The following is a 14,837-nucleotide window of genomic DNA, read 5'->3' as shown; positions in this document are numbered from 1 at the left end:
CTGTTAATTTTCTTGCTCTTGAAAATGTCTTGCATATACAATAGCCTTTGGCAAACTACTAGATCCAAAAGTAGGTCATATAAATGGTTTGAGAGCTTAATAGTGAGAGTTCTTCCCAAGTATAGTTTTAATTACGTAACTTTTCAGCACTAGCATACAACATTCCAGACTGCTTGTCTCCTTTGATTAATAATGTGGAAAACTAGAGGAGAGCTGTTGTAAGAAGACATACTAGAAAGGGAGTCATCATATATCTCAAATAGCAGGGTTTCACAAAACTTCAAAGGGTGAAGAGCTTGATCTCTTACTGCACTCTTCGTTTAAATTACAGGAACTGCTGCAACTTAGTATCTACTTAATTGCAATTAATTTTACAAGTTGCCTAACTAAGAGGGTGATGCCCAACATTAGTCATACTCAGAGCAGACCCAAGTTGCTATGCTACTGCAGATTATTTTAACGTTTTAAATATGCAGTGAAGTCTTAGAATATCTTAAAAGATTTTCCCAACAGATGGGCTCTTCTGGCTGTCCAGATAAAATCTGTCTGAGGATGGAACTTTATTATATGGAAGATGGTAAAAAAAGCCGCATCAAATGATGATGATGATGATGATAATAATAATAATAATAGATGCAGCTTTTTTACCACCTTCCATATAATAAAAAGTTCCATCCTCAGAAAGATTTTATCTGGACAGCCATAAGAGCCCATCTTTTATTCATTCATTCATTCTCTGCCCGTCTGGCTGGGTTTCCCTAGCCACTCTGGGCGGCTCCCAACAGAAAATTAAAAGCAGAATAAAACGTCAAACATTAAAAACTACCCTAAACATCATAAATATAATGGGCTACTGTATTTGTAAAGGAGTGATTGCCCCCAGCCAAAGATGAAACAATGCTTATACTGCCATCTCTTGTTATTAATCTCTAGATAAGAACCCTTGGTAAGTTGACTTTTGCCAATGGCACCTGTCCTGTCCTGCTCAAAAGTTATGTTCTTTCTAATCTGATTAACAGAGGTTAACAGTTTTAAAATTGTTTTGACATGCTGTGTCGACACTTCTCTCTTACATAGCATAGAACAAGCAATATTTATCCATTTTTTTTATAAAAAATTGAAATAAATACCATTTATTTATGTTAAATTAATTATTTTAAATGTGAAACATACATATTTTATCTGTGAAACATACATATTTAATTCACTATGTAGTATGGACTATCTATCCTTCCAATCTGTAAATTTCAAATTTGCTGTGAACAGGATACTAGGAAATCTCTCCCCCCCCCACGACTAGGGACCTATGTTAATGAATCATAATTAGACACTTGTGCTAGTAGTGAAAAACAGAAATGGAAACACATGTATAAATATCTACCTCATTACAAAAATATTTATTGAACAGGGAGATTACTTTGGTCCAAACAATTCACCACCTGGAAAAATGCATGAAAAACTTAATTTAAGCATTACCCGCAGCCCATGGAAACGGGGATTGCTGTAGAAAAGCTTCATTTGCTCTGGAGGAAGTGGTCCTAGCACCTTCTGAATTGTAAAAAGTTGGTCAATTTCACTTTCGCCAGGAAACAAGGGCTGTCCGTCACTAAGTTCCCCAAGAATACAGCCTACTGACCACATATCTACAGACTTGCCATATGGGGCTCTGAAAAGAAAACATGGGTGTTATTGCTACTTTGCACACTAATACACATATTAAATTTAACAAACCAATGTTTTAGGGTTTCCCCCGTATTGTATCTAGGAAGAAATTCAGTATCAGGGGGTATTTCATCCTTTAGAGAAAAAAGCTCTCTGTTCACTCCCCCACCTTTCCCCACAATAGATGGCTTTTCCTTAGAGCACCAATAGTTAAGGTAATATATAGAGAAAAATGTAGTAATTGTGCATGCTCCCATTGAAAAACTGGTTTTGAATTTGACAAAACCTGCCAGCCTTTTTTATAGGAATTCACTCCAAAAAGAACAAACATTTTCAAATCAGAATTACTAATGCTCTTGTTGATTTTCACTTCTAAGGATCTTACAGCTGAACTGAACAAAATGTCTTCGGTACACTGAACATGTAGGTCAGGATGTTAGTCACATCTATTCCATTAATTAAGCCAAAAGAAACCAAGAATGAGATTTTAAACAGCAATAAACTCTTCAAAAATGAATTAAAAATAAAAAATTTAATTTTTAAAAAATCTAACATTTCCTTTTAAGAACCCTAGTTGATTAGACCAAAGAACCATCTCGCCCAGCATTCTGTTTCCACAGTGGCCAACCAGATCCCTTTGAGAAGCCTGCTAGCAGGACCAGAGTGCAACAGCAATCTCCCAACTTATGATTGCCAGCCATGAGTATTCAGAGGCATCAGGGCCAGGCAGGCAAAGGCATTTTGGCACCTGAGGCTAACCACAAAATAGCACATATACAACCCCTGCCAAAGAAGAAGGGGTGAGTGAAGATCTGCATCAGGAACACATCAGGAACAAAGGGAAAATAAATATCTTCATAGGGGAAAAGGCTGGGAAGAGACCAGCAGTGCCTCCTATTCACCAAAAGGCCTCTGTAGATGTGGCTTGGGGGTGCAGCAGATCTGGTCTCCAAGAAGGATGCCGCAGCTCTTGCTACTACCACAGAAGCGGTATCTTCATCGACAGTGACTCTAAAGTCCATTTTTTTACCCAGTCTCCGTCAAGTCAGACTTCATTAGCATATATGTGAGATTTTTTCTTTCCATCCACAAACTCACACTGGATTGCATTTTTCATCTTATCTCCCATTCATTTATTTCCATTCTCCCAGTTTGGAGGTATTCTTTTGGCGCTTCTCATATTTTTTTCGTTTTAACTACCTCGAACAATTTGCTATCGTCACCAAACTTCACAACCTCACTATGAACTCTTAACTCCTAATGAACAAGTTAAAAGGCACAGCTCCTAGAACTGATCCTTGCGGGGCTCTACTTTCTACATTCATACACTGGGAGAACTGTCCATTTATTCCTACTTCCTGTTTCTTAACCATAAGCAGCAACCTTAAGGAGAAAGGTACTGCATCAAGCCTTACATATCTGAAAAGTAAGATGGTGTTTTTAGGAGAATCAAGATGGGAGAATTCTTGATTGAGGAAAGCCTTTCTGGTCTCTCCTTCCATTTTCTATGGGTAATAACTGTGCTTTTTTCTTTTAAAAAATGTTTAGGGGTACTCTCATTTTGACTCAAGAAAACCACCATTTTATAGTTCAAATCAGGAAAAATAAATACAGTAAATGAAAAAAAGTATAACGATTCACAAAATGTTTAGGGGTATACATACCCCCAGAAAAAAACCACTGGGTAATAAGAACATAATAACAGTCTTGCTGAATCAGGCCACCCGTCCATCTAGTTCAGCATCCTGTTCTCACAGTGGCCAACTAGATGCACGTGGGAAGCTTGCAAGCAAGACCAAAGCATAACGTACTCTCATGGGTACATTCCGCACAATAAAAATGCCCAGAATGTCTTCCTAGCAAATATTGTTTAAATGATACAAAAGAGACTCATGTTTAAACTGAATATGCATGTGCATATGTTCGATTTACTGCTGCCAGAATTGCAAACAGTATGTAGATCTCATAAATGAGAAACAGCCAAGAGACAAAATACTTGAGTTTTATCTGAGCAAACTATGTGATTACCTGGCAGGAGCTTACATTAATAGGGTTGCCATATTTCAAAAGGTGAAAATCTGGTATATAACAATCCATGGCCAGTGTTTCCTCTGTGCTTGGAATGATTCTGCTTTAAGGCATGGCTGTAACTATTTTACTTTCACATTATGTGTTTAAAAAGTCAACAGTGCTCTTCCACTGCCCATGTTTATCTGACCTTGGTCGTCCCTCTGTCCTTCTAACCAATTACAAGTAACTGCTACTTTCTACTTCAATGGGAAAAACATTTAAAAATAACCACTCTCTTTTCCATTGCAATAAATAAATAAATCCCGAATTTACATCAACAGCAACAGTTGATGGGTATATCTCTCTCCCCTTATACTGCAGTACACTAGTCCCCTGCTGCTGAAAGCTTATTTTCAGTTGCTTTCTTCACATTTACCACACATAAATATTGGCATATAAAGGCCAAATCAGGACTAGTCTTGGTTTGCTTTGCTGTCCCCTCTACATTCTGCAAAGCGCATCAAAACATGCACCAAAGCCAAGAAGTTACTCCTGCTGATAGAAATGTTAAAATTGAAGCTACAGCAAGCAACTCCTGAGAACACCCCTCTAAGGATAATATCTGCAAAGACGTCCTGTTCAAAGAGCAGTGGAATGAACTATCTATTATTAAGTTTATATTACTACCCAGTAACGAAGGTTTTCAATAATACTGTGAACTCACAAAACAAATATGACAACTAAAATGCAACCATGAAAGCTATTTAAAAATAATCAAAATACAAATTATCTTAAGAATGAACAGGAATGTGAGAGCAAGCTCTTCATAGTCATGCTAGTAAAAGCTTTACAATTCTTGTAAATCAAGGGAAATTATAGGTTATTACCATGGGAAAAAGTCATAAAATATTTGGTAGTATAATTAGCTATTCGTAAGCTTTCCTTGCTCTCTTTCAGGCTTATTAAAATGGCACTGTAGCATATAAGGAATTCAAAACTCTAATGTTTTCAACACTCAGAAAAATATATATAAAACAGCTAAAGCGCAAAAAATGACCCATATTAATTATAATCATAACCACAAAGAGAGAGATGTGTGGAGCTTCTAAAATTATTTCTTTATCCATATTAAAATAAAGTAACACTTTGGACACACATAACTCAAGAAATAGTGAAATCTGAAGTATCTTAATATACACTGCAGCATATGTCTATATGTGTCATTTAAATTGTATTCAAATGAATTTAAGATTTATTCAAGAGCTGCATTACCTTACCCAGTAATTTTAATTTTTTGGGGGGGAGAGAATGGGATTTTCTGGGCCCCACACATTCACTTCACAATAATTATTCCCCAGTTCATTTTTTCTTGAGTTGAACAGCCCTTAAGCAGAAACTCAGGCTGATGTTAAATTTACCTTTCCATTTAACAGGTCTTTTAATGTGCAAATAAAAATGGCAACACTGGGATTGCAGGTATCAAAGGACAGTTTCCTCCTCTGCTGTGGCCTTGAGGAAAATCCCCGTTTGAAAGCTGAGAGGGGAAAACCCACATTGGCCCCAATGTGGAATTTCTTCCCAGATGGAAATAGCAACTTCAGAGAAGAGATTTTCCTCAGGAGTGCAGCAAGGCAGAAAGGGGTTAAATTTACCTCCCAGAGCAGCAGCTAGCTGAATTGAGTTGAGATCATTTTAATTTCTTTTAATATTTTAATTTTTGTATGTTTTAAAGTATGGTTGTGATTTTTTCCCTTGATTTTAGTGTTCTATCTTTTTGTAAACCATTTTGAGGGTTGTTGTTTTTTACAATCAAAGCAGTGTATAATTTTTATGAAATAAAAAAAATGCTGATACACATTTAAAGTAAGAGGTAAGAGACAAAAGAATATGGGGAGGGGCAGAACAACCCCCAGAGTTGAGCTACATTCTTCACCAATACTGCATATGGTGAATGACAGTCTCATAGTGACTCTCACAGCGCTGACCAGAATGGAAGAGGATAAGGCATGCAGGAAGTTCAGGTGCTGGTAACAAGTAAGGAAATAAGACACACAAACTGACCAGATGCTTGGAGAATGTGTGTATAAAAGAAAGACCAAGAAAGTGACAGAAAAAACTGACCCAGTAGTCTAATCTATAAATCAGAGGTATCAGAAGCTCGACTACCAGGAAGCCACATGAATATCTGCTGGATAGGGCTCTTCACACACACATTCCTGGGCTCTATGGAATGCTCAAAAGAATGGCCTCCAAATGGATGCCAAAACATACAGTCTAGTTGCTGCAGAGGTTGACCACCTGTGGCCTAAAGCATGTAAGGCTAACAGATTTCATTAGACTCCAATCCTATAAAAACATTTTTGCTGTTTTTTTAGAATGATGAAATTACTAAATTAGGCTTCAATTTAGCGCTGATTATGAAACTAGCCAATGGAAATAAGCAAGGAAAATAATAATTAAATATGCTCCTTATTGAAGGTTAAAACTTTAGCAACCAAATGCTGTTAGTGGATAAGATCTCCAAAATGGTACACTACCTACAGATAGATTACTTACCCAAGCAAAAGTTCAGGTGAACGATACCACCTGGTGGCCACATATTCTGTGTAGTTAGCATTGCTCCCTTCTGATAAATTCCGTGCAAATCCTGTATCAAGGTAATTTGAAAATGACTTGAATGTGAATATACATTTATTTTAGCGTTTAATTTTAGCATTTTAAGTTAAATGCTCTTTTTAAAGAAATTTATGAGCTATTTGCATGTCAGTTTTTCTGCATTCCACATAAAAGCCACCTTGCCACTAGTTATTCAACATTAGCAGTATTCAAATTTTTGTGCAACAGGATCTTCTTTTTCCAGTTAAGTCCAGTCCTGTAGGTTATTCCATGAACAGTAATGTAACGTTAATTGGCACAAAAGCAAATTCACAGAAAAGGCATTTATATGCTAACCCAGAAGCAGCATAAACAGAAATATAATTAGTAGTTCATGCCCCGCCCCCTTTCCAGGCCTTCTGTGGAAGGGGAGAGGCATGAAACTGGGATTCAAGTATGCATCTCTTGCTTTCGTCACAGACCTGGAAGTGTGGGGAAAGGAAGCTAGTCATTTGGCTTTCTTTCTTGTTGGTTCTTTGGAATGTATGAAGTGGGTCATCCAGTTGAGTAGGAACACGAATGTTCATTCCATCAGGATTCTACTGCTGGTAGCCCACTTATCAGCAAGTATATCACTATTGCCTAGGAAGGGAGCTGCTTCTCTTAAAAGCCAAACCTACAGAATAGTGAGTTCTAGCCCTAACATGCTTCTGCTGTAGAAAATGGGCATTCTTACCATGAATTCTTGTTTATGGATGGGGCTAGAGGCCACTCCTCTGACATGGATTTCCAACTGAACTATTTGATACTGATCCATTTGCAAACACATTTGATATTTCAGTAGTCTAAGTGAAACCCTGCATACTTCTACATAACTTCCCAAATGAGTAAGCCTAATCTTGTGGGAGGGAAACAGTCTCAAAACAGAGCAGATGTACTAGACCATGAAACACAATAGTATAATAGCCAAGTGCATCTGTCACAATTAGTCTATGCTTAGTACTCTTCTCTCAACATTTTTACTAGCAAGAAATTGCACCTGCACAATACATGTCTAAGTAGCTACTGCACATTATATAAGTACAAAGCACAGCATATTTAAGGCATAGCAGTCAAACACTTCTAAAAAGCACTTATGTGTTAGCTCTTTGTTAAATAATAGTAAGAAAAAAAGAGGAAAAAGAAAAAGAAAATCTTTCCCACAGGCAAAAAAAAAAAAATCTGTAAGGAATCTTTCAGAGAAGCCTATCTGTCATTTTTACTGTGAAACTGGTAAATTTCCAAATAATTCAGATGGGTTTTTCCTGAATCACAGAATGAAAACCGCTTCTACAAAAGCAGCTAAGAAACACAGACTTACAACAGCACAGTCCTATACAAGTCTACTCTGAAGTAAGTCTCATTGTTATCAACCAAGCTTATTCTCAGGTACAGGATTACAGCCATAATGCTCTAAAAGCTCAAAAACACTGATGTATTTTGCTTTCAAATTCAATGATTCAGATACTGAGTCTGATGATGAATAGAATACTGATGAATATTTTGGCTAAGAATACCACAATTATTGGCTATTGTAGCTGTCCAGGATTACTTATATGACAGAGCTCTCAAAATAGCAACCCAAATGTTTAGTGCCTGAGGCAACTCCCCTGTGAGGGAAAGTTACAACATTTGGGGCTTTTTAGTTTAGGAAAAGGCAATTAAGGGGAGCATGGTAGAGGTATATAAGAACATGTGTGGTGGGTAAAGAACAGTTTCTCTTTCTCTCTCTCATAATACAGTGGTACCTCTCGTTACAAACTTAAATCGTTCCAGAGGTCCATTCTTAACCTGAAACTGTTCTTAATCTGAGGTACCACTTTAGCTAATGGGGCCTCCCACTGCTATTCTCATCCTGGGGCAAAGTTCTTAACCCAAGGTACTACTTCCGGGTTAGCAGAGTCTGTAACCCAAAGTGTTTGTAACCCGAGGTACCATTGTACTAAAAACACAGGAACATCCAATGGATGATGGGACGGAGAAAGGGAAGTACTTCTCTATACAGTGGGTAGTTTAACTATGGAACTCACTTCAATAGGGGGTGGAGATGGCTCTAAAAGATAATTAGACCAATTCATGGAGACTAAAGCTGCCAATGACTATTACACAGAAGGTACCTACTACCTCTTCAAGATCAGATACACTATGTCTCTGAATGCTAGATATAATGCCATAGCTGGATGTTGAATTCCACCTTGTATCTTCACACACTTAGGCATTTCAGGGCAGCTCAAGTAATTCTCTTCTATCAGTACAACAAAATTAGGCCACAATTTTATGTCTATTCAGAATTTCTTTAATTCAATGGTGTCGAGTCCCAGTCAGATGGAGCTACAATTACTGCCATTCATGTCCCAACTTTTACTGTGAGCTGAATGCATGTGTGTATATGAGTGTATATGCATCTATTTTTGCACTGAAATGCTAACTGGCAAACCATTCAAAGAACTGAACTATTACTAGCAAAAGAGAAAACATTTTTGTTTTTATTGTAGAAACTAATTATCCTACAAAACATGTTCAAAAGAAAAGGTTTTCAGATGAAGCAAAACAAAGACAAACATAATTCAAATTACAAAATAAAAGTCATAATATACAGAACAGAAAAACAAGAGTGTGCTTCAAAAACTGAAAATCCTTACCAAAGTCACACAATTTCAAAATATCATTGTGGCTTATTAAGAGATTCTCTGGCTTGATATCTGAAATATTAAATGGGTCGGAAAAAATTAGCATCATAGCATTTTACTTGTTCTGCATTATTAATTGATTTATTAGTTATTCTTCCCACTATTTATTTGAAATACAGAAAAATAAATGTTAACAAATTCTACTTTTGGGGTTGTATCAAATACTGCTGGCCTGCTCATGCAACAGACTTTGCAACAGACTTTCCTCCCCCGCCCTTCTCTGCAGTCCTTTATGCACTGGCAAAATCTGCTCTAGAGGATTGGGAGACTCACTGTTACATACTTTGGGACATACCGGGGGGGGGGGATACAGTCCCAGAAAATAAGGTGGGTCCTAAAAATATACATCTCAGTGCCCAAGGCCAGGGTAATGATGTTCACAAGGTAAAGAGAGGTAAAAATATGCATTAGAGTAAAGCTAAATTTGTTGACAAGTGTTCTTATTTCTGATATACTCACCTCTATGAACAATATCATTTTTATGACACCAATGAATTGCTTTTATTAGTTGATAAATATAGCTTTTTACTTTTTCAGGTGTAACTCCATTTGGCATTTCTTCTAGCAATTCAAGCATATTCTATGAGTTAAAGCATAATTATATTAGAGGCTAAAAAAAGTTAATCTAGATTACTACCATAATTGCAAAGTTTATAAAAAGTAATTATGCAACATCATCATGACATTAATGTTACAGATATGGTAATCTAACTTCATTTCGGATTACGGGTAGGTAGCCATGTTGGTCTGCTGTAGTCAAAACAAAATAAAAAAAATTCCTTCCAGTAGTACCTTAGAGACCAACTAAATTTGCCATTGGTATGAGCATTCGTGTGCATGCACACTTCTTCAGATACACTGAAACAGACGTCACCAGACCCTTATATATAGTGAGAGGATGGGGAGGGGTATTACTCAGAAGGGTGGTGGGAATGGGTGATTGGCTGACAGGTGTGGTAAACCTATTGATGACTGTTAATGACTGCAATTGGTCTTACAGGAAAAAAGCAAGGGATGATACAGCTAAAAATAGCTTTATCATCTATAATGAGATAAGAATGGACATAAATCTGACATCAGGAATCACAAGACAGAGAAACCAGTAGGAGAACATGTTAGTCTCCCAGGACACACTATACAAGATCTCAAAGTAGCTGTCTTATTACAAAAGAATTTCAGAAATAGACTGGAAAGAAAAGTTGCTGAATTGCAACATATTACCAAACTTAAAACCATGGAGAGACCTGGTCTGAATAGAGACATTGGATTCTTATCTCATTATACATGATAAAGCTTGCTGTGCCTGTGAAGATCTTATATTCTTGATGTATCGTGTTAAGTATACTGTATAGTATTGTGAACTGAAGAAGCTGTTGCAAAACCTGTTTATCATCCGGAGTACAGGTCTTCTGATCTACTGTACTGCATTCGCTGAGGGACGGTGAGGAGGTGATCGTCTGCATCCGCCATCCATGCATGACCCCTGCCTCTACACATGGCTATGTGAAGAATCCTTTCCTGTGACCGTTCCCATTTTACATGACTTTGCGCTTCTAATAGAGAACTATCTGCAGGAAAATTTGCGTGTTTGCACTGCGCCTTGACGTTATTATATACATTACTGGCAGAGTTGTGCCATTAGTTGACTGTTTGTCTATAAGTATCTCCAGGCTTTGACATGCACGTTGCACTTTAGTGTGTTTAATCAAGTAAAATTGTTCTTTATATTTGCAAGCCGTGTTGGTGTTTTGGTCTTGGTGTATCATAATCGGTTTAACACCTGATACTTTCTTTGTGATCAGGAGTGAGCCTTGGACATGCTCCTCCTGAAAGGAATGAGTGCAGGATAAAGCCAAACAGAAAGTGGTCTCTTTCTCTCGAGATGATAATCATTATTTAATGACCTATGAAGGATTTTGGATTTGGATTTATTAGGTATTCACCAACGGGTGAGCTCCCGTTGCTTGGTCCCAGCTCCTGCCAACCTAGCAGTTCGAAAGCACATCAAAATGCAAGTAGATAAATAGGAACCGCTACAGCGGGAAGGTAAACGGCGTTTCCATGTGCTGCTCTGTTTCTCCAGAAGCAGCTTTGTCATGCTGGCCACATGACCTGGAAGCTATACGCCGGCTCCCTTGGCCAATAATGCGAGATGAGCGCGCAACCCCAGAGTCGGTCACGACTGGACCTAATGGTCAGGGGTCCCTTTACCTATATAGTCAAATTATATTTTATATTACAAACCTGTGTTCTCCAGAACCAAGAGGTTTTTAGTTTTCCTTACTGAAAGGCTTACAAAATGCTGGAAGTGTCTGTCACACATCTTATCTATAGGTGGTGAAACTACAGGTTAAGAAACCAACATCTCCTAGAAAATAACTAAATGTAGAAGTAGCTACTAGTTAGGATCGGAAAAAAGAAGTTTTGCCACTTTTGAATAGTGGCTTAATTTAAGAATTACTTGGTGATAAAGGAATATCTTCATTTATCGTTCAAGAATGCAGTAATAATTTGCTTATTTCCTGCAAGCCCACAAGTCCAACTTTAAACATAGCTGCCAAGTTATCCCTTTTTTTAAGGGAAATTCCCTTATGCTGAATAGGCTTCCTCGTGAGAAAAGGGAAAACTTGGCAGCTATGACTTTAAAGCCTCCTAGTCCCAACTGATTTTGCTATCTTCTGCCTGGAGATGGATCTACCTTTGTGGAATAATGTAATCAAGCAAATAGTATCTGTTCATATTATTTCTGCAAGAATAAAAACTATAACAATTTTTGATGGATAAAAATATCTTCTTTTTTTAGTTTCTGGTTTAGTTTCTGAACTTTTTCCTTCTGAATTAAAAAAAAAACTTACTTTTTCTACATATTCAAACACCAAATATAGTTTTCCTCTTCTTCTGAAAGCTTCTTTCAGCTCAACTATGTTTTCCTGTTTCAAAGTACGGAGCATTTTAAGTTCTCGTAAAGTAGTTTCTTTGACCTCTTCATTTTCTAAAAGTTAAAAAGGAAAGTTGGTAAAACTAACTTTAATAAAAACAAAAAACCCTCCTTGTATGGAAAGAGATTCATTAAAATTTTGACACCAAGGAAAGTCTACCACTATCAATCCCCTATTCATATAACATTACAAGTACTCCATGAATGTTAGTACGAAATCATATTCTTAAAAACTATTATTATACTAAGGCTAAGGAAATGTATTATGATTTTTACATAGACAATGTTCGCATTTCGGAGGATAAACTAAAAAAAAACTAGTGCCGAGTCTACATGTAGGTAGAGCTCTCTTTTTTCCATTTGAAAGGTATTAGAGACGTGGCAACACATAAACTTTCAGAGTCTGAAGGTTTTGTGAAGCACTCTAGTGGTAATACTAAGAGTTTGATTTCAATACTGTACCATGGTTTATTGAAATCAGAAGTGAATGGTACAAAAGGCCTTAAAATAATGTGGGAGCAAGAACTGGGTTTGAAACTAGAGGAACAGGAATGGCTGGCAAGATGGAACAAACCCCCATGTAGGTCCATCTCAGCTAGGTCCATTATACATTTTTAGACACCAGAAGACAACATTCCTCTTTAACCAGGCCTCTGGCTGATTAAAACTCTATATCCTTCCAAATGTGTTCAGGGGAGGGTTATTGCTTTGTTTTGTTTTATTATGTATTTTGTGTTCCCATTTTGTATTTTAATGTTGCCACCCACCCTGAGATCTTCCTGAAGGGCAGAATACAAATTTAATAAAATTAGTTTATTTAAACTCATAATAATTAATTTAATAAAATAAAATTAGTTGCAAGAACAACTTCTTTTGTATGGGAAAGCAGACAGCATGAAGGGTTAAACAACCATTCTCTGGTAGAACACTCCCTCCCAAGTACTGTATGCTCTGTGATTGAGAAGTCTATCATTATATATAACTGCTGAATTTTGCCCTAAGCTGCACTGTTAAACATGCTTGTGATAGGTGAAACTCAACTTAGAGGAAACTACTTCCAAGGAAACATGCTCTGAAATAGGTTGAAGTTTTTCGGTCATCCAAACCTTGCCCAATGACTTACCTGTGGTTTGTTTACTGCCAACAAACCACAATCATGCAATTAACATCACATTTTGTTTTGCCCTAAACATTCGCTGTGAAGAACTCATGCCTTTCTGACTCTGAAGAATCAGTCTGAGTGAAAAGGAAAAGCTAGGAGAGCTTTCAAGTGGAGAGTAAGAACAAGTAATACTGCTTACTGTTCTACTTTCGACAACTGCCTGACAGGCGGAATGTAGGTAGGCAAGATTATGTGTTAAGGAAATGCTGTACCGGGAAGAGGGGTGTTGCCTCGTGAATACCCATCAAATATGTACCCTGACTCTCAACCACTACAGCAGGAGAGATCAGCAACACACCAGCAACCTGCGTAACAGAGCAATTTCAGCTTCAGAAAGCTGGCACAACTTACCCCAGGTTAATTTACCCCCATTCCAAACTCCATTTGGGAAGAATTTGACGTACACTGCCCTTTTTTTGCTGGTTAAATTCTACTGGGGTACTAGTTTAGGGAACCCAGCTAAAAGGCGATCCTTCCACAGCCTCAGAACACCCCTTTGTGGGGCTTACACCACCTTAACTTCCACCCGCCGAGCCAGGGTGAAAGACTTATCCCAACATAGCTCTGGCTGAAACTCCAAGGTATCAGGTTTAGATTGCTTTAAATGTGTTTAGGATGGCAGCCGAAGTTTCAATTTCCATTTATCAAAAATAGTATTGTGTCCTAAAGCTGCCTGATTGAAGAAAGTAGGCCATTTAACAGTAAAATTGTGGAACAGGGTCATTTTGATTGGAAATCAATTGGGTAGTTTGTAAAGGTCTGATTTGAAAGGGCAATATGGGTGGGATGCAAATTGATAGTTTTATTTTGGGTTCTTTCATTGGGATTTCTTCAGTCTTCCAATGAAAGAACACTGGCAAGAAAGACTGATGAGTTATGCGGAACTGGCAAAGTTAACATACAAACTACGGGAGAAGGACAACCGTGACTTTAAAGAAGAATGGGAACTTTTTACAAATTATTTAAAAAGACAGCAGAAGATTTGAACTCTTTGGCAGGTTTTGAATAAACATCCACAACTTTATTAGCAAAATAGATGATAGATAAGGTAATGATATGTACACATTTACAACATGCAGAGAACAATATGTATAAACAAACCAGAGAGGAAAGCTGAGGGAAGTCCATGGAGGGGGGAGGGGGGAGGGGTGGAGGGAATAAAAGGGGGGGATGTGATTGGATATATTGATTGTTAAATTGTTTTGGTAAATTTGTTCTAATAAAAAATTTATTTATTTTTTAAAAAGAAAATTTTATTTTGGGTGATTTGGATAGGAATTAAATGATTTATCTAAATGAAATTTGAATTCTAGTAATTATTTCTAAATTTGCACATGCAAATTTTATCCCCATTTAAGTCCTCTTCTTTGTTGGTGCATACCCTCTTTTTTGGTGATGTATAAGTGCCAACATTAAGTACAGGCCTTTATCCACTTTTTATAAGCAAACTGATGTGTTTTCCTAATCTGAAAAGCAATTCTTTCTCATATGCATGTGGGTCTCAGGTGGCGTGTCTCCATAGTTTTGGGCATTGCACTTGGAGGAGGTAAAAAAGTACCTTACTTCACCAGTCTAAGGTTTTTATCTCACGTAGGATAAAAGAGAATTTCACTCCCAAATATTTACACAAAGAAATCGGGAACATAGTAAGCTAGTTACAACTTTAATTCACGAATCTGTGAATCTGGGATGATCAATTATACGCCTGCTGCTGTCCCCTGAATTATGTTTGTGATGGAGT

At 37.3% G+C, this 14,837-nt stretch overlaps 1 protein-coding gene across 3 annotated transcripts in view; it reads right to left on the bottom strand.

Annotated features, from left to right (window-relative positions):
* Positions 1 to 14,837, bottom strand: part of CDKL5 (cyclin dependent kinase like 5) — a 62,599-nt gene that overhangs the window by 22,385 nt on the left and 25,377 nt on the right. For all 3 annotated transcript variants that reach the window (XM_088667773.1, XM_088667772.1, XM_035114911.3), the window contains exons 5-9: positions 11,852 to 11,988; positions 9,456 to 9,576; positions 8,949 to 9,008; positions 6,229 to 6,319; positions 1,477 to 1,666 (exon numbers count right to left, since the gene is read on the bottom strand). In XM_088667773.1, the coding sequence (XP_088523899.1) occupies positions 1,477 to 1,666; positions 6,229 to 6,319; positions 8,949 to 9,008; positions 9,456 to 9,576; positions 11,852 to 11,988 (599 nt within the window). The remainder of the gene's footprint in view (positions 1 to 1,476; positions 1,667 to 6,228; positions 6,320 to 8,948; positions 9,009 to 9,455; positions 9,577 to 11,851; positions 11,989 to 14,837) is intronic.

Source organism: Zootoca vivipara, chromosome 4 (assembly GCF_965207765.1).
Source record: "Zootoca vivipara chromosome 4, rZooViv2.hap1.1, whole genome shotgun sequence".
Classification (NCBI taxonomy): domain Eukaryota; kingdom Metazoa; phylum Chordata; class Lepidosauria; order Squamata; family Lacertidae; genus Zootoca; species Zootoca vivipara.
This window is presented reverse-complemented; position numbering and strand designations above follow the sequence as displayed.